General features: G+C 45.1%; 1 protein-coding gene across 4 annotated transcripts in view; it reads left to right on the forward strand.

Annotated features, from left to right (window-relative positions):
• SPATA17 (spermatogenesis associated 17) overlaps nt 1–20,506 on the forward strand; it is a 129,528-nt gene that overhangs the window by 40,261 nt on the left and 68,761 nt on the right. For 2 of the 4 annotated variants that reach the window (XM_081123799.1, XM_081123801.1), the window contains 2 exons: nt 7,831–7,913; nt 10,368–10,708. In XM_081123799.1, the coding sequence (XP_080979925.1) occupies nt 7,831–7,911 (81 nt within the window). In that variant the 3' untranslated portion in view covers nt 7,912–7,913; nt 10,368–10,708. Of the gene's footprint in view, nt 1–7,830; nt 7,914–10,367; nt 10,709–20,506 lie in introns of those variants that run through there. The other 2 variants (XR_013997859.1, XM_081123800.1) reach the window with 1 other exon arrangement.

The following is a 20,506-nucleotide window of genomic DNA, read 5'->3' on the forward strand; positions in this document are numbered from 1 at the left end:
CTCACCTTACTGACCTACAGTAGACGGACGTGCTGATAATAAGAATGATCTCAACTTGCGTGAATCTGCCGGCTGGCGGGTATCGAAATGTCAGGTGTTCAGTGCGTAGCATCCTGTGAAGATCATCTCAGAATGTAGCTCGTGCATGAATATAAAGTTACCGCTTGGCAGCGTTAAAATAACCATTGGTGGGCTTAAGGGTTGATTTTTGATGACCTGCTAACGTAAAGTCCTCTTCCAAGGAAATGTCTTTCTACCACGGGGTTCGACAGAGCGTAAGGCGCTGCCTCCGTCAAGTCTGTCATCCAAGGCAAAGAAAGACACTTCTTGTCAAGTCCTCCCTCTTTCCAATATATATTTTTAAATTTTTCGGTAAAGAAATAATGATTTTTATCATTGTATCATGACCTCATAGAATGACAGTGTGCTTGTTTTTATTTGTAAACTTTATAGTCAACAAGCCAGGGCCTTCAGGCCACCTTAACTGAGCGTGTCTGTCTGTCTCCCGCGTGTACTCAGGGTGCCTGCCTTTGCCCCGTCGAGCCCCCGGTCCCTTCTGCACAGCTGTGAACACATCCACCCGTGGGCAGGAGGAGGTCATCGGGCGGGGCAGAAAGGAGAAGTGGACGTTGAAACCTGCCTATAAAAGGGACATTCTGCGCCGTGGTTGTTTCCTCTACGGAAACGTAGCTAGAAAGGGCGACGGAAAACCAAGGATCCGTTACAGGTCCACGTTCCGCGGCTGTGGGCTTGGCTTCTGTGCCCGGGACCCGTCCAGGCCCCCGGACCCACTAGGGAACCAACATAAGTCACGTCCCTGCTTCCCCTCCGCGTAGCCACTTGGCTTTATTACCCTTTGCCACCCTCGGCTCTTGTCGTTATTTGACACGGGAAGTTTGATTTAAAATGCAGGCGTGGCAATTGGGTTTTCCCTTTAAATCAGGAGACTGCTCTTTCTCTTCCAAAATAATATTAAGACTTCAAATTAATAATTTGATACTTTTTTTTTTGCCACCTATTTGGAGAATCTAATTGAAGCCACAGACCTTCTCTCCAGAAAAAGAAATTGCAACTAGACAAATGCAAAGCAACGTTTGCCTGCCATTGATTTTGTTTTATTGGAAACCAATTTTTTCAGAAGTACAGTGTGACAGTTTTTTAGAGTTTTTGTTGACAAGTGTTACTCTCAAGTGTCTGCTTTATAGTGGAAGCAAATCCAAAATTTTGTGAGGAAAGAAATGCTATAAAAATAAATTTCAGTGGAAACGCTGCCTTTTAATTTCGACTTTTTGTTCTAATGGCAGCACGTGTTAAAAATAAGAATTTTCTAGGGTATGTAGTGTCACATGGAGTTAGAAGTCCCATAACTTCGCTGCGTAGCTTCATAGATTGGTGAGCACACGTCATATCGGAGGATTTGGAAACGTGTTTGAAAGCTGTCGCGATCGTAGAGACACAGCAGGCCACTCTCTCGCGATCCGCACCCTGAGGAAGGCGGCCAGGACTTGAGACAAAGCGCATAACCGGACTTCTCAGTGTTTTGGAGGCCGGCCGTCTGAAAATCCTGATATAAATAACTAGGTGTGCGTCTCGGACCCCGAAAACAGGAGGAAAAGTCCATCAGAAATGCCCCCGATATTAACAGCGACGCCCTGCGCTAGCGTGAGGCCGCTTGATCGAGTGGCATGGTGTCACCGGTGTCTTCCCTCCAGTGCTCAAAGTAATGCACAGGGACAGAGTGACAATCACCGCCCAGCCTCCCATCAGCCATAATTAATCTTTTCGTTAACAGAGGCCAGAAAAAGCCTCTCATCAGCCCCTTCTGAAGTCGGAAGGACCCTGCTTTTTGATGTTTGCATTCCGAGGAAAATGGTCCCCACCAGTTCTAACAAATTGAAACACCAGGCTAATTATGGCAGCTAATGAAGTGTGTGGAATGGTCACAGCTTGTCGTGAAACTGTTCCTTCAGCTTGGATTAGAGTTTCATCAATCACTTTTTAAAACTGATCCAGAATTGCCTGCGCCCGGCGCCTGGCATTTTTTAATGCTGTTTCCGTAATTGGTTTTTTCCCTAAAGCTTAGGCTGTTTTTTTGAAATATTACAGTCTCAGGACAGGACTTGCAAACTCTAGTTTATTAAAAAAAAAAAAAAAGTATTATTAGTGAAATCACAGGATCAAGTGGTAGAAAGCTAATGAAAGGGCCACCAAAGTACAGCTGGATACACGCTCCCAGTCCTGCTAACGGTAGCAGTAGAGCATATTCGTGTGGAACAGCGTGTAAGCGTAACACACAGAATCACAGTCGGTGGTTAGCGACTGAAACTCCAGCTAGAGTTTCTATGAAATACACACACAGGTGGCAGTTCATCGGAGGGGAGGAGAGCTCCGCGTTTATCACTCAGCACCGTTTCATAAGATGTCTGTGTTTTGCATTAAACCCAGCATCTCGAAGCCCTGAGACCAAAGCTCTGTATATTTCCAGTAAATTCACTGGGTATAAACCCGAAGTCTAGCTCAGAAAGCCTGGTTTAAAGGTTTTTATCTTCCCTGGAAAAGGGAATCAGTCATTCTGCGGGCATAGCCGCAACTTCTCAATGATTAATTCTTGTTGTTAGTGGTAAGAGTTCACCCACAGCCACCACTGAGCACCCGCTGTGTGCAGAGCACTGCCTTGGTTTGTAAGACGGTTCCATGGAACGGGTATTAAATTCTACTTGCCTAGGTTGTGGCCTTTATTTAAAAAAATAGATGTTTTATTGATGTCAGAGAGAGAGGGAGGGAGAGGGAGAGGGAGAGAAACATCCATGGGAGAGAGAAGCGTCAACCCGCGGCCTCCTGCACTCCCTCTCCTGGGGACCTAGCGCACAGCGCGGGCGTGGGCCCTCCCCGGGAATCGAACCTGCGACCTCTCAGTGCCCGAGATGATCCTCAACCAACTGAGCCACACCGGCCAGGGCGGTCGTGTCCTTTAAAGTTAGAAGACGACTCAGATGTCTCCTGTGTGGCCACTTCCTCTAGGGTCAAGCTGCACGAACAACAAAGTCGTGGTATGTCTCAGTTCTTTTTTTATTGATACATTTTTGGAGTTAATAGTGGTGGTTGGTAAACTGAGATGTGTTTAGAAAGAGTTTTACGTGTACGCTCGTCCTTCAGTCTGCACAGGCGGTTGGTCCCAGGAGCCCCGTGATAATAACTGGGTATGGTGTCCCCGGGGGGGGAGGTACTAGGCTCTTCGAGGGGGTCGCCTGGTGAGTCTTAACCACCCTGCTGTGCACCTGGAACTAATATAACATTGAATGTCATCTGTAATTGAAAAGGTAAGGGAGTAAGGAGGAATGTCAGAGCTGTTTACTTAGACTGAGAATTATCTGCCCTTCGAACACTTCAAGAGACCCGCTCGTGTAACTGAGCGCCAGGCCCTCTCGGGAGGACGCCCTCAGTTCTGCCCGGGAAGGCACAGGTATTAGTAATTGTTTGCAACTGGCCTCCCACACCCTAGGCCAGGCCTTCCTCGGGCTGTTGGTGGTAGAGATAGAAAGTTTTTCTCAGGGCTCTACATGTAAGACTTCTTGGAAGAGAAAATCCTTCCTGAAGGCTAATTAACTAGCCCCCTTGATGGATACGAGCTTAATGGAACGTTGTGTGAGGTTAATATCCACTAAATCACATTAGCAGTTTTGAAAATTTGGATAGGCCCTCACCACGGAGTTGGAGAACAGACAAAACTAATTGAAATACCTTTGCCATTAATTTCCAAGCTCTTGGAAACTAATGGGTTTCTAGAAATACCATTAATGACGACTAACACCTATGTCATAATCTATATGAGCCAAACATATGTCAACAGAAGAGATCTGTAAAGTATCGAGCATTAATATCCTGAACTGCACTGCTAAATAATGTTTGCATAAAGGAATCTACAGCTCATAATTATTTCAGCATAGCATATTAATATTATATTCATGTTTGCATAAAAGAATCTACAACTCATAATTATCTCCGTGTAGCACATCCATATTATGTTCTTGATAAAATAGAGTTTTAATATGCCTTTTCAATATGGAACAATTCTTATATTTGTTTTCCTTTTCTTAAGTAGAGCAAAGATATACTCATCAAAATTTAACTCGGTAACACTGAAAAAAAATCAAGACCATTCTGGTTATTATTTGTTAAAAAAAGAAACTATGACTTACCTCTGGAAGATTTTGATTTGTTTAGAACACCTTTAATCTGTCGGCTTAATTCAGAGATGTTTTCTGTGAATCGCTTATATGAACCCTGGCGTTGCTGATGGATGTAAGGCATGCAAACACGCTAGGAAGCGATTTTAAAATGCTCGCATCAGAGCCAGGTCCTAACTACTTAGCACCTGCTACTTTTATACTTCCTATATTCTTTCTTATATCGAATTTATTTTATATTTCTTATCAAAAGGATTTATTAAACAGAATAGTAAATGAAACAATATAACAAGAGGGGCTAACTTACTTAGCAAGTCAGTTTCTCAAGTATTTTTAAGTATTAATTGCATGTAATTCATCTACTAAGAATATAACACAGTAATGGTTTAGTTTTAAAGTAGTTTATAAAGAGATATCAACTGATTAGAAGCTGTTATGCATCGACCATGGTGAGACATACTTATTTTTTACCGTTTCCGATAAATTCTTACCCGTAGAACAAAAGTGGTGTAAGTAAAAATACATGCAAAGTTGAACTTAACTTTATTCAAGAGTTATTTCCCCCCTCTGTCGTGGGACCATTGCAAACATAGAATTTCAGAAGGCCAAAATCATTCATATTGTTCTATTTCTATACCCTCTTAACCTTTCAATAGTTTTAGACTGTTCAAAAACAGCAATGAAATAATGCATTGACTATTGAGATTAAATTCTTGTATATCGTGTGTCAGCATTCTTGAATTTAACAACCTTTCATTTAAATGAATTAGGAGCTATACTTAAATATTCAGCAATAAATTGTGCTCTTAATGGCAATAGCAAGTAAACGTTCCTTAGTATTTTTGAATACCAAAGTCATTTGCCTACACGTGTTTTTGAGTTGGGCCTCAGTAAAGTTCAAGGGCATCGTGCCTGAACTAGCTTGTGAGGAAGCTGCCATTGCTGCTTCATCTGATTTATTTTGGGGAAAAGAACATGAGCTGAGAAAAGTAGATCGTCGTCTTCAGTCATTTTGGGTCGGATAGAGATTAAGTATCACACATAGACCAGTAAATGTGTCCGTTACGTCCTCAAAGCTTGGAAAGGGAGTCGGCATTACAAAATGCATTAATTTCCGTTGACTGCCTCATCTGCATTTTTATATGTTTTGTGATGTAGACTTGCTTAGGGGAAGCATTACTAAAGATGTAGCATCTGAAAAATGAAAGCAAAATGTTAAAAAAAAAAGAGAAATTATATGTTTAGGTATTTTATAAAAATGATTAAAAGTAAGGCATCAGTTACTGAGAGGAGTGCAGTTAATAAAAGTGTCCAAGTAGAAAGGAAACTTAAATCGAAGAAGAATAGTAAACATTTAAAAAAATATGTATATCTTTATTGATTTCAGAGGGGGGGGAGAGAGAAACATCAATGATGAGTCATTGATGGGCTGCCTCCTGCGCGCCCCCTGCTGGGCGGGCCTGTGCCCTGACCGGGAATCAAACCTCGATCTCCTGGATCCTAGGTCGATGCTTAACCACCGAGCCACGCCCGGCCGGGCGAATAGTAAACATTTTGGCGCACTAATTATTTCTTTTTTATGTTATTTTTATCAAGTAAACCATGTGCATAGAGTTACTGTAAGTCCATTATGTCCAGAGACTTGAAATGCCAGGTGCCCGCCTACTCCTGCTGCACCCCTCCCTCCCTGAGGCCACTTCCAGCTGTCACCCTGGTTAGCCCCAGTGCCCAGCGCCCTTAATTGGTCTGTCCTTCCTTCTGAATCAAACCGGCAACTTTTCGGTGCACGGGACAGCACCCAGCCAACTGAGCCACACCAGCCAGGGCAAGAGCTCAATAATTTTTCGCTGAATATAATTAATGCTGTTCAGCTTTAGTGGCTGGACATGGTTGTCTCCACTTCTGTCCATGGTGAATATTCTCTTCTTCATTGCAGTGTATCGGCAGCGATTGGTTTCACTGATTCTTGCCTTAGTGTTTCCCGAGGGGAATGAACAAAAACATTTCTTTAGAGAAAATGCACCACCCAATGCCACTCACTGATACAACCTATAATTACTAAAAAAAAAAAAAAAAATCCTTCCTGCGAGAATTTCATCATGTTCATGATGCATGTATATTACTAAGAATTATAAATATTGAGTCGTAAAGCTTCAAGTTCACACATTCCCAGATGTTGTTTGGGGGCCCACTAGATTAGCAATTTTTTCAAACACGTAAGCAGTAATTAGAAATCTTTCATAATTTCTTTCAGAAACAGCTTTGATTTTAATTCTTTCACTTTAAAAAAAAACAAACACACTTGTAAGCAAACACTGTGTCAGAACCATTGACATTTTTATAGCTTGACGAAAGTTAAGCATAATTAAAATGAAATATTTGTTGCATAAATTAAACTGCCATTAATATGTTTTCTGCCACTGCTTGAAGGGTGCGATTAAAACGGTGGTGTTAGCGGACTCCCTGCTGCGAGACTAATTTCTTGACTTTTATACCAAACATTATCATACATATTTTCACAGTGAGACAATAAATCTACAAGCAGCAAACAACGTCTGACGGAAAGATAGGCTACAGAAGGGGACACTCTGACTTTTCGAAGGCGAGGCCGCACAACCGTTTGTTCTCAGATCTGATGACTAGTGGGTCCCAAGGGTAAGGCCTGTGCTTTTAAAGCCACTGGAATACGTAGGAAATCGCCCTTCATTTCAGTCAGCTGTGCCTTTTAAAGTACCCTGTATATCCTTTCAGGATGTTTCCTTCCTCAGGAGGTGATTAGAAAATCGCCCAGCTGGCGTGGCTCAGTGGTTGAGTGTCAGCTAGGAACCAGGAGTTCGGGGTTCGATTCCTGGTGAGGGCACAGGCCCAGGTTGCGGGCTCGATCCCCAGTGGGGGCGTGCAGGGGGCAGCGGATCAATGGCTCTCATCATTTATGTTTCTCTCTCTCTCTCTTCCTCTCCCCCCTCAATAAAAACACCCACACGGAAATAAAAGTAGGGACATGTATACCAAAACCTTAAATAACTGAGTAAGCAGGGCAGCTGCCAACGTGAAGTAATCTTACACCTAGGGGGTGAGTGGCCCAGGAGATGTGCCCGTTGTCATTTTGACTTGACAATGGCCCCGGGCCGCATCCCAGCTCTAAGAGCCGTTCCCTCCCAGACTCCTCAGGCGTCCCAAGGAGCTCATTCGGGCGGTGGATTGTTTGTGTTTGGCTGGGCACCCTCCCTGCAAAAGCTGGGTGCCCTGGCAGGCAGGGGCGACGGCGGGATCTACAGTGACCCTCCCCAGTGTTTTGCCTTCACAAGGTGGTTTTTCAGAAAAACAACCCCAAGCCCCTCATTTAAAAAGCGGCGCGACACACGTGTCTTGCAGGTGCTTTCCTTGAGCTCACGGGTCGCTCCCCACGGCAGCGCGGCCTGTTTTCTGATTTAGAGGCAAATTCTACTATTATGTTAAAATGAACGCTAAATATAATTAATAAATATCAAAAAGGTTAAACTGAGATCATTTAAATAAAACTAACCATTTCATTTCCTTTTTCTGAAAATTAAATTATTGTTATATGTATTTAAAACCAATAATAATAATAAAACAACGTCAGTAGGAGCTCTGTGGTCATCTTCGCTCTTTCCCCCCCTAGGATTTCCAGACCGTGTTGCCGTCGTTCGATCTCTTCTCCAAGTACGGAAAAGCATATTCAAAAGCTGGACAGATCTTATAAAGGTAAGCATTTTTTGCTAAGTGCTTCAAAGAGTATTTTAAGTAACAAAATAATCCAATGAGATTGACTTAACCCTCAAGCCTCTTAAGGCCGTGTTACAATAACATCAATGCATAACAAAGCCAGGCACGGCTTTCGTCCATGTCTGATGATTTTTAACATTCAGAAATCATCGGTTTTGTTTTTCAAAATGGACTAAAAAAATACATTAAGAAATAGAACTAACAGAAATCTGGAGTACCTTGTCTTTACATTAACCAATAAATAAATAGCGTTACCTAATACAATGAAAAAAATATTGACGATGTCCGAAAGCTAAGACATTTCTCAATACTGTATTGATAACAGTTGGTTTAAACTACTGTATCCGATATGTGTGCTATTTAAAGCACCCGGCGTCCTTGTGGGATTCAAAATAAAGAGCGTCTGGGGTCTCTGATGATCAGAGTTTACAGTAGAGAGAAGGTCAGAGACCCACATAAAATCCAAGATCACAGAATGAGCGCCCAGTGGGTACTGCATTTACTTGCTAAGGTGTTTAAAAATAGAGACATGATTACAGTCAAAGTGAGACTCATAGATAGAAGTATTCTGGCATTTTCCGCCAAATTAAAGGTGTTGGCTGCAGACAGCACAGGTCACTGGAGCTGAAGGAGACGAGGGGGGGTGAGAAGTCACGGTAGTCAGAATGGCCCAGGTGCCTCCCACGCCCTGGCCACGGGGGAGCCCCGGCCCCTTGGAAAGGCAGGGTAGGTGGGAGCCGCTACGTTCCCTACATTCAGCGTCGGTGTCTCCCGCCCCCCGCGTGTAACGTCGGGTGCTCTGATGTGGAAGCCACTACGTTCCACACAGGTACCATTGTCTAGCTCGTAATGACTCCGGAGGAATGCGTGAAGGGAAATACGAGCTATCCGCACAGAAGGCCCAGGGGAATTGTGGTGCCAAAGCTTTATAAAGCACCATCGCCCCTTGGAGCATTTATCTGGAAATTCTAACTCACAGTGTAGAGCAGCCTAAATAAAACCTATCACATCTGCGTGTGACTTAGGTTTTTCATTCAAAGGTGTGTTCTGTTTGTAAGCTCAAAGGTTGAAACTCAATAATATATGCTAAGTTAAATAAACGATGAGGCCTGGATCCTCACCTGGTAATTTGAAAAAAAAAGTAAAAAAAAAAAGTGGCTTAATGTATTTCTAAGAAAAGAGGGCCGGATGCAAAACGTGACAGAGTGCTCCTGCTCCGTGTGGAAAGGGCCAGGACGGGGCCCCTCGCGCCCAAGGTGTGACTAAAGACGCCGGGGCGACCTTTGGAGTGTCAGTTCGATGGCCTCGGCGTCAGGGCGGCTCATCCCCTGCTGGTAAAGCAGCCAGCGCCGCACCGCCCCCTGGAAGTCCCGCGCCTTTGTCGGGCCAACCTGCCCTCGCGCGTCTGCGTTTCGGGGAGACGGCCCGCAGCACCCCGCTCTGGGTAACCTGCTGGGATCCCAGCCCCCAGTCGGCTCGGGATGACTTAGGGTTTTAAACACACACACATTTTTAAACACATGCTCTCCGACTCGGATGATCGGGCGACTCCTTTTAAGTTCTCTGATTTTTCTTTGTAACCGGCCGACTCGGTGGCCACTGATGGCTCCGGCGTTGCGCGCGTCTCGGTGTCCCCAGAGTCTCCTCTGCGGTCGGCTGGGGTCCGGGTTCTCTCTCTGCTGCAAAGTGGGTCAGTTTCGAGGCCGGACGCGATGAGGTTTGATTAAAGGACCTGTTTGTTTTGCATGAACGGCGCACGAATGACAGGAATAGCTGAGAAAAAAGGTGGACATGGGAAATGAGTTTGGTTACCCCCCGAATTGGGAAACGTGTGACATTCCTGCGTCTTTTTTTTTCTTCCTTTCTTAGCAACTGTGTAAGGAAAGAAAAGGTAGCTGAAAGTAGTAATCAGGCAAATAAGCTACAGATGTGCTCGTGGGGGGTGACGTTTCTGATGCAACAAGACACCTTGTTAAACTTGGCATCCAACCAACCTGGCCCCGTGTGAATCTGTAGCCCTTTGTAATTTCATCGGAGCGAATTTGAAAAAAAATAAATCGAGATATCTTCCGTCTCTTTCTCTTGCTAAAGGTGATGTAACAGCCCCGGGGCCTAGAGGAAGGCGTTGGCCGTGTTTCTCCGTGACTGAGGCGGCTGGCCAGGCCCTCTGCGGGTCTATGCGCACACTCACCGCTGTCTATCGGGGCCCGTGGGGTGTAGACGGAGGCCGGAGACCAGGCTCGGTCCAGCAGGGCCGGGAAGGGTCCATCTGCTCAGGGGCCTGCCCCCCAGGCCTCCTGCTGAGCCTGGTCTAGTGGGGGAGACTGAGAGAGAATTTGAGAGCTCTTATGTTGTTAGGATCGTTTTCATTTTTTCATCTTAGTGTTTTGTTTTTAGAAAATACCTTCTCTCACTTTACTGTTTTGTTTTTAGAAAATAACAGAAGACAAAATGTAAAAATGAGGTTAAGGTGTGACGCGATTGTGGAGAAGACCCCCCCGCCCGGCTGAGTGACCTCGACACCAGTGTCTTAGCCTCTGATCTCTCTCTGCCCCTCTCCCTCCCTCCTTCCCTCCCTTCTTCCCTCCCTCCTTCCCTCCCTCTCTCTCTCTTTCTCTCTCTCATCTGTTCAAAGAAATGGGGACCATCTCTGATTCATTCAAAAACTCCATAATTCTCAAAGAAAAATACACACGAAGATCCTGCAGAAAATACACATAAACCACACTTCTTATGATTCAATAAACGATCATATTTTACAGATGACTAGTTCCATACCGTGTGTGAATAGTGGATTTCTTACCTCTGAGCATATCTGCTACAGCCACAGCCACAGCCCCTGCCGACCGGAAGTGCCGTAGAAATGGTCCCGGGAAGTGGCCCTCTTCTGACCCCATCATCTTAGTCCCCCCCCCCGGCCCACCCCCACCGTTCCCTCTGGCCTTCACCACACGGGTGTCTGTGTCCACGGCCTGTGCACATAGATTCTTCAGCTAACCTCTGCACCTTCTTTTAGAGAAAGTAGCACACAAGTTGGATAGGTTTTTGTAGATTGCTCTGGACACTAACCATAGTAAATAAAACAGCATCATCTGCAGATTCACAGTTTCAGACTGCCTTAAAAAAAAAAAAAAAAGAAAAGAAAATTTGGTACAGACCTGTCTTTCTTGTACCATAATATCAAGACTCTCAAATTCCCTACGTGGTAAGAATACTCTCATGAAGCAAAAACCCAAGGTAATTAAATTTCATTTTTTAGCTTTTATCACTCAAAACCTTACAAGCACGAGTAACAAATAGGAACATGTTTCTTTCCAAAACCCCCGGCCTTGTGTTTCTGCTGCAGAAATAAGGAAAGTAGAAGACGAGCCTTGGTAGACAGGTGCAGACCTTGGGGGATAAATCAGAAACTGAGTAACGAGCCACCTGAATAAGCACCGAGAATCAGCTCCGCTACACTTCGGCCATCGGCAGCTGGTTTCAGGCGTCTGAAAGTCCTTATTCCGCCCTGGCTGGTGTGGCTCAGTTGGTTCGAGTGTTGTCCCGGGCACCTGAATGCTAATGGCTCAGTTTCTGGTCAGGGCACATACCTCAGTTTCGGGTGCAATCCCCAGTTGAGGGCATGTGTGGGAGGCAACCGATCGATGTTTTTCTCTCTCTCTCTCTCCCCCCCTTCTCTCCCTTCCCCCCTCCACTCTCTAAAATCAGTAAAACATATCCTCAGGTGGGGATTTTTTAAAAAAAGTACTTATCCATCCGGCCCTTTTACCCAATATTTACACTGAAAGTCAGTAACCTTCGGTAATTAAACATCATGTGCATGGCCTGGTTTGTAATTATTCTAATTCATCCTTCCAAAGTCATGTGAGGTCCCAATTTCTTTTCCCCACATCGAGATGAGAAAATTAAGATAGGGCAGGTCACTAAGCTGATGTCACACGGTGAACAGCAAAACTGGGGTTGGACTGGGGCCCAGTGGATTTCTGCTTGGGGCATCCGCTGTCACTTTGGAATGATGCCCCCAGGGGCGGCTGGTGACAGTCCCCCAGAGGCCTCGCCTGTGTCTCCCCGGCAGAAGGCCTAGAATATACCAATTCTGTCTTTCCAGTGAGTAGCTCCATCCCTTGGCGAGCTCGGGTCAGGGTGGCGGGGACCATCTCTTTCACCGTATTTTATAAGCTCCCACAGAGCGAGCCCATATCCCGGTGCCATTGTTTCGAAGGAAGAAAGTTACATTTTTCACTGTAGTGAATTATTTCATCCCCACAAGGCAGAGCCAAAAAAAAAGCAAAACAGGACACATGAGATATCATTCTGGGATGAAGAAAGCAATGATCTCACATAGCAGAGGACCGTGTCGAAGTAAATGCATCGTTTGCGTGCAATAAAAACGTGGAGCGCGATGAACACATTTGAAATATCTCAGCAAAGACGACACCTAGAGGTTCCACCTTCCCACGTCTCCACGCCCACCCTGTCTCGAGCCACCGGCTTAGGACACCAACACGTCGCTGCTTTTACAGAGAAATCAGTGGACACAAAGAGAGCAACTCAGCCTCGAGAAGGGAGAGCCGGCGAGGAGGGCACTGGCGAGGGAAGCTGCAGCCTGGCCGTTGCCTCCCCGCCTTCATTACCATCCTTCCAGATAAATCTCCCCGCGCCTCTTGAGCTGGCAAATAAAAAAATCAGCCCAGAAGATGTATGTGCGTGCTCCTCCCGATGAGCATCACCATCCATCTCCAGTCCGTCCACACGCCAGCGCCAAGATGGGCTGGAGGGAGAATTAAAGACTTCAGAAAGTCCACAGCTTAATCAAGACGGCTTTTTTCTTCCGACCACGCGGCTTTCATCTCTGTCTCGTGTGATTTTCCCCCCCATCTCCTTCACTCGGTGGCGGAGATGCTGATGGCTGATGGGACAGTAACTGATCATATACCTAACCTTCCGGGGCAACCAATTGGTCTCAGACAGATGGCACGCGGCCTTTAGATAAGTTTCATTCGCGCGAGGACTGTTCGTTCAGGCACCCCCACACTCGCACATTAGAATCCTGAATCCGGAGATTTAAAGAAAAAATGAAGTCCAATTCCAATTTTTTTAAATTTTTATCTTTTTTAAGTGAATTCATTGGGGTGAGACTGGTTAACAAAATTATACAGGTTTCAGGTGCACGATATTCCACAACACATCATCTGTACACTGCATTGTGTGTTCACCACCCCAAGTCAAGTCTCCTTCCATCACCATTTTAATTTTTCTTAATTTCAAATTAAAAGTATATTTTAGTGGGCAATCACATTGCCTCAGATTGGGATGAAATTTCAGTGGCAACACTAAATATATGTATCTAAAACAGCTGGATTTTTCTTTCATCTCAGTACAAACAACCCTACTCTAGAAGGTAATGATTCTCATTGTTTGGGGAAATCATTTATTCTGACTTCCCACGCCTGCTGGAATCTGTTCTAAGATATCCAAACCCCTGCTTGGGCACATCTGAGTCTTGGGGATCGCTCCCCCTCTCAAGAGAGCCTGTTCCATGTTGGACCTTCCTGATTATTTAAAAACTCTTCCTTACATGGACTTGAGATTTCACTTACTGCTATGAATTTGATGCTTTAGAATAAGTGGGTACCCTGTTCCATAGGACTGTTGGGCAGGCGCTTGACTGAGATGCCACAGCTCACCTGAGGCATCTCTTCTCCATGTTCAGTATCCGTAGGTTCCAGACCCTCACCCTCCCCTCGTTTCCACCACGCTCTCTCCACGGCAGACCTTGCTAATCACAGTCCTCGTTTCTACTGACCTGAGCTCAGAGCCCCTCTCCCCATGGCTCCCCAGGCAGCCACTATTCCCTTTGAACTGGGACATGAGTTGAGACCCATTTACCATCCTTGGTATTTTGGTTTCAACATAATAAAGCTCATTGAAGATGAAGGTGGGGAATGGACTTAAGCTCCTTAATAATCTGAACATGCTTCAGCTTGGGTACCAGTCCAAGGTTGATGTCAGTGTTTCCTCTACTTCAAATTAAATTAAGGAATTACATAGGATGCCAACTCCGACCTTGGTAATGCAGATTTCATTAAAAAGAACTGCTTCTGAGCAGATCTTTGGGACCAAAATACTCATATTTGGCAAGATCCTCAGTGCTAGATTATTAAGTGAACAGGCAATAAAAGTGAATGATGGAGTGATATCTGTAAATATTATGTCAGAACCGTGATCTGGCTTCATTTCAGAAATGATTAGCTTTTTATTCAAGTTCATATATTTCACAACTTGTGTCAAACACCTGGAATCTAGAATAGCCTTGTTTGACAGCCGGATGGATACACCTTAAGGCAGGTTTCATTAGGAGTGCTCTTCCCTTGAAAAGACTTCTGCCAGGTCACCATGACTAGGACACGGACTTAGAAGCCCTTTTGTTGAATAACTGTGACGGGTCGCACCTTCTCTCTCCCCCGATGGCATCCTTCAGCGACTTAGCTAAGGGTAGGATGAGGTTCTGGTTCTGGAATGAAGTCTCTTCCTGTGTAACACTCATCTGACTGTGTAACCGTCAAGTTCAGGGCTTTTGGATCATTGATATACCACCATCAACTGGGCTGACTCGCCTAGACATTTGGCTCGAGTTTCATTGTATATTGTCTGATGAACTCAACACTCGAGTAGACGACGGGGTGATTTCATCTGAATAAATACATGTGTAGGCAGAAAGAATATAGTTCTTTTAACAATTGCTCGCTACCAAGTAGGAATAAAGGAAAGGCAAATATGTGAGACGTGATTTCTTCCAAGCGACCAGGGGAACCTCTTGTTCATTGGTTATGGTCCGTCTTGTGGAAATTGTGCTCATGTGCGCAATAAAAGGCCCAGTAAGCCCCCCACTTTTCAATAAGCTCCTCACTTTTCTGTTCACCATCTCGACTCCTCAGTCTTGCAGTTGACTTTCTACCCATCACGCAGAGATCAACCGAATTCTCAGAAACAGATGGTGTTCCCGTCACCGTCAACTTGTCCTTCTGCAGCTCCGCGGTTGGCAAGGCCAGATGGGTTAACATCCTGGAAGGAAACTTTTCACACCAAGTTCCTATGAGTAAACAGACGTTTTATTAATATGGACTTCTGGACATGGAACAATACACAGGGATGACTGACTAGAGAATCTAATTAAAGGCAACAGTGTGGAAGAACTGAAGCCGTGGATTTACTCTGACAACTAGCAACCTCTTTATATCTCATGCCCTTTGAGTAACAAAACTGGATGGGGAATATATTTTAGAGTGGCTGGACAAGTGACCGTCGCTTGCTCATGACCTCCATTGACCCTCAGACATCTAAACCTTGACTTCTGACGAATCCAACAAAAATAGTTAATAACACATTGGGTCTTAGGAGCATTGTTTTTACTTTGAGAGAGAAAGTTGGGGCACCACTCAAATTCCTAACTTAAGTCTATTGATACCCTTTCATCCCAAAATCATATAAAGAAAGAAAAAAAACTAGCCTAATGATGGGCTTCGTGTTAAAAGAGCAGAGGAAAGGAAATGAGATCACTTTCTCAGAGCTTTATGTGTTCCCTGACATAATGAGACTTGGACAGTGAAGTCATTCTGGCTTCGGTGTTACATTTAGCGAAAGCTCTGGATTTGAAGGTGCCAAGTTGTCTTCATCTCTAAATTAGGACGAAGGCAGGATGGACCAAGAAAACCCCTCGCTCTCAAACACTAGGGCACTGATGTAAGTTTTAAACTAAGCAACACAGAAATAGAGTGAGCCCTAAAAACCGTTCTCGCTCAGCAAGTGGCTTAAGAATCACCGGCATGCAAAGCAAGGACACGCGTTTTTTGTGTATTTCTTATGATTAGGTCACAGTTCTCTTTCTCTTTGCATTCAGTAAACACGAGTGGGGGGCATTTTTCCATCCGCTGCCCTCCCACCCCCTCTGGCCCTCCTACCCTGCCTTGTATTCCCACCCAAATCAATGGAAAATGTGTGCCTCTCAAGAGACTTTGAAGGTTAGTTTAGGCTAATTGCTGCCAGATAAGTGGTGTTCAGCAGCTGTTTAAAATAAGAAAGACCAAAAAAAAAAAAAAGGAGAGATGGGTTTCTTTCGCCGCAAGTAGAATTTAGATTCAATTTAAGGACAATCTGCTAACTAAGGGGAACATGAAAGACTAAAAGTGTTCAAGGTTTATAGAGTCTCTTTGTCTAGGAAAAGAAATCAGAAAGTGGACCCCTTTATCTCTGGGGCAGTTTAAGTTTAGATCTGACTTGACCAAGATTCCTTTGTTGTTGTTGTTGCTGTTATTGTTGTTGAAACACTCCTAAGCTCCTAAACTATATAAAAAATAAACTCAGGCCGGCTGGTGTGGCTCAGCGGATGAACATCGACCCATGAACCAGGAGGTGTCCGGTTCGATTCCAAGTCAAGGGCTCGATCCCCAGCTGGGGGCATGCAGGGGGCATGCAGGAGGCAGCCAACCGACGATGTTTCTCTCTCATCGATGTTTCTATCTCTCTCCTTTCCTCTCTCTCCGAAAATCAATAGAACATATTTTAACAAAATAGAAATAAATAAACTCAGCAGATCAGTCTGCAGATCGGACTAGAATGTCTTAGTAGACAGAGCCTGCTGATGGCACCTCCCATTCGGGTCGAAGGCGCATTAATTTGGGGGTATTGTACTGAGGTCGTTTGTGATGACAAACACTAGAAGGTAGAGCTGTGTTTCGACCTCTATGCCAGCTCTTCTCAGAAGGAGGCTTCTGTTCCCAGGAAGCCACAGGGAATTTAAAAGCCACAACTGCCCTGCCTTCAGAGAGAGAGAGATTTTCTACTGAAAGAACAAGGCAATAGACTGAATGTTTGTGTCCCCCACAAATCCATACGCGGAAACCTACTCCCCAATGCGACCCTGTTTGGAGATGGGGCCTTTAGCAAGCAAAGCCCTCGCGAATGGAATCAGTGCACTTGTAAAAGAGACTCCTCCCGACATGTGAGGACATGACACAGCGTGAAGACAGCCACCTGTGACCAGGGAGCGGGCTCCGAGCAGGCTCTGAATCTGCCAGCGTCCAGATCTTGAATACAATTCAGTACTTGACTATTGATTGACAGGACAGGCCCGTGAGACTCTGTACAGGAGTGGGCAAAAGTAGGTCTACAGTTGTTTGTATGGAAAATAATATGATAATTAACATATAATGACACAAGAATAAACTGTGTTTCATGTAGTGACCACTGTAAACCTACTTTGGCCTTTGGCCCATCCCTGTATTTCTGGCCCCTAACACAATGCTCTTTATATATAATAAACCCTAAAGAAACATTTCTGGTAGGATCCCTTTGCCAAAAAAAAAAAATTAAAAAAAATAATTAAAAATAATAAAATAATCGTCCAACAATAGTCAAAAAGACCTGAAACTTTATTTTAGGTGCCCTAGCAGAAATGTGACTTTTGCTGGGGGGAAAAAAAAAAAATGACCCATAGAACAGAGACTCTATCTCGGAGGGAGGCCCACAGTGGATATGGCTTCGCATCCATTCACCAGCCCACACTTGTCCTGCAGCTCTTCGGAGGCCATGTCACATGTCAGATCAGATTCACCACCTCATCAGCATTTATGAATATGTATTATTTGTTAGCCACCAATATACAAAAAAAAAGCTTTATTCCAAACAATGTTGACATGAACTCAAGCTCATGACTCCTTCCAGACACTAAATGTTCTGGGCAGCCAGATGGTAGCCTGATCTTAAGGCTGGAAAAAAAATTGATGGGCTTTGATTTCCATGTCCCTCTTTGCCCTACAGTCCGTAAAGGACTTTGAGGGAGATTTCACTGGGAAGAAAGGATCTGATGGGAAAACAAAACAACATGTCTAGACGTCCTGACATTGGGAGTAGCTGCTGGTCTACTGCTCTACATACTTAGCATCCACCAGGAAGGAAAGTCAAAGCCCCCTGTTTGGTGTTGAAGATATTTATCACAGGACCACTTGCAAGGGCTTGTAGAGTACTACCTAAATAGTCTTAGCCTCTGCCTTAGTAAAATGCTCTAGAAGGGCTCATTTATTTATTGCATTCAGTAAGTATTTATTGAGTGCTTACTACGCCGGGCACTGTTCTACAAGCTGGGAGCATAGGAGAGATGAGAGTAAACCCCAATTCCCGCTCCCACGGAGCTTACATTTCAGTGGGGGAGAGAGAATATAGAATAAGAAACGTGTACAGTGCGTTAGAGGGTACTCGGTGGGTAGGGCGAGGTTTGGGGAAAGGTTGGAATTTGACATGGGGCGGCTATGCCAGAGCAGCCAAGCCAGAAAATAATAAATAATGCAAACAGCGTGTCATGCCTGGCGCTCTCCATGTCCATTCTGTAGGGCCACAGTTTTCCCTTCTTTGCGACAAAAGGTCTATCTCCACGGTCAGCCGGTGCTGCTGGGTGCCAGTCCTGCTCCCCAGTGCGGGGAGGCACACCTGGCTGGGTGGCTAAGGCCCCACAAATCACCCAGGAAGCTCTTTCTTATTAGTAGCTTCTGCTTGATTAAGGAACGCCCCACGCGCCGTCCATCAGCGCTGCGCGTGGGAGCCGGGCCCCGCCGCCCCGCTGCTAGTAGAAGCAGTTCTGGCAAAAGAAAAGCTCGGGAGTGAGTCCAGGTAACGCCCCGCACCGAACCGAGGCTCCGTCCTCAGACACCCACAGGTCAGGGTTTCTCCCCGACGCTCCCTCGCAGTCACTTTCTATCCCACGCGCTTTACTATGATCACGGGTATTAGCAGGTCTCACGCACTTCGGGGAAAGTGTGAGCAGCGGCAGCCAAACACTGAGTCTCTATAGTTTTCTAATATAGACAGAGACGTGTTCTGCTGTTTTATGTTTAATGTGCGCATTCAGTTTTGCAGTAAATATATGAAGGAAGTTTTGTCCCAGCAGGGTGTACCTCCGGCCTACCCTCTCCCCCCCCCCCATTTATCCTTTGAGAGATTTTCTCCCTCGGGACTGTGGTCGGAAGTTGTGTGCCTTTGGGGGGTGGGGGGTAGACGTGGTGTGATGTGACCGTAAGCTTCGCCCGCAGGCCACTGTCCGTGAATTGATTTGGATTATGTCATTTCCTCTGACGCTCCTAATGCAGCCTTAAGAGGAACAACCCCGCAAGGTGGCTACGCTGAAAACAGCTTTACTCGGTGCCAGAAAAAGATGATTCATACTTGGCTTAGGAGCCGTCTCTGGAAACCGCCAGGACAAAGGACGGGGGTAATTCACTGAGGGGTTCCGTCAGCACCCACCTCAATTTGGAAATGATGGTGCATCCCTAACTACATTCACGGGATATGTTTACATGGCTTGTAGGTGTATATTTATACCATAGACGTGTTTATAGATGCACACATACGGTAGGTATGTATTTGTTTTTATGGTTTTTTAAAGAGTATGTTTTTATTGATTTCAGAAAGAGGAAGGGAGAGAAACATCAGTGATGAGAGTCACTGATCGGCCGCCTCCTGCACGGCCCCGTACTGGGGATCAGGCCCACACCCCGGGCATGTGCCCCGACCGGGAATCGAACCAATGACCTCCTGGTTCATGGGTCGACGCTCAACCGCTGAGCCACGCTGGCCAGGCCCATTCTTTAAATATGAACGATTTTTGCGAAGAAGCCTTAGTGGTCACCCCTGGTCGGGCCTCTTAGAACTGTCCTGAGGAACTACAGACGACTTTCCCGTTTCTCGCTCTCAGAGTTTAGAGGCCTTTCAATGAGTTTTTTCCTCTCTAACTCACTGCCTGTTACTAAGTGACTCTGGCTGTGTCAATAAATTTGTTCACAGCTCTAATTGTGTTAATGAATTGAACATAATTAAACTTACAACATGCCATGAGTTTCCTCTGGCAGAAGTCAGTAGATTTTTCAGAAAAGATCTCTGTGGGGAAACAAATAAATGTACCGCGTGACTTCTGCCATCGCCGACAGTCTCCGCGGAGAAGAGACTGGAATTAGGGGATTCTGAAACTGACGTTTCGAAGAACATGCCTCTCCAAATAGAGTTCTGTTCAATTGGTAATGACTGCGATCTGTCCTTTGATCAAATTCACTAGGTTGCAAACTCCTTTAGGACAGAAAGTACAGGGCGTCCCAAAAAATGTGTACACACTGCAACCGCCGAGAGCTCAATTTTGAAAATGAAATGTATTTTAATAAGCACGGCCTTTATAATCTTGAATGCACTGCCTTTATATATTTTTGGGACATCCTATATATACTATTTTTTTAAATTCCCAATACTTAGTAGAGGGCCTGCTGCATTAAAAAAAAAAAAAGTGAGTGAATGTGACCAAAGTCACTCTAAATAGTTCCATATGGGGCTGAAAGAGATGATGGGGCACCTGTCAAATTTTTGGTCATCTCCTATGGGCTGGCCGCCAGTCTTGGAGTTCTCACATGCAAAAATCCTATCTAATTCTCACAAAAACTACTGATGGAGAGATAATGATCCCCTTTCTATGTGTGAGGAAGCTCAAGTTCAAAGAGGCCGAGTTACTAATATGAGCTCGCACTTCAGTAAGT

The sequence above is a fragment of the Miniopterus schreibersii genome, assembly GCF_964146895.1.
Source record: "Miniopterus schreibersii genome assembly, chromosome: 21".
In the NCBI taxonomy this organism is placed as follows: Eukaryota; Metazoa; Chordata; class Mammalia; order Chiroptera; family Miniopteridae; genus Miniopterus; species Miniopterus schreibersii.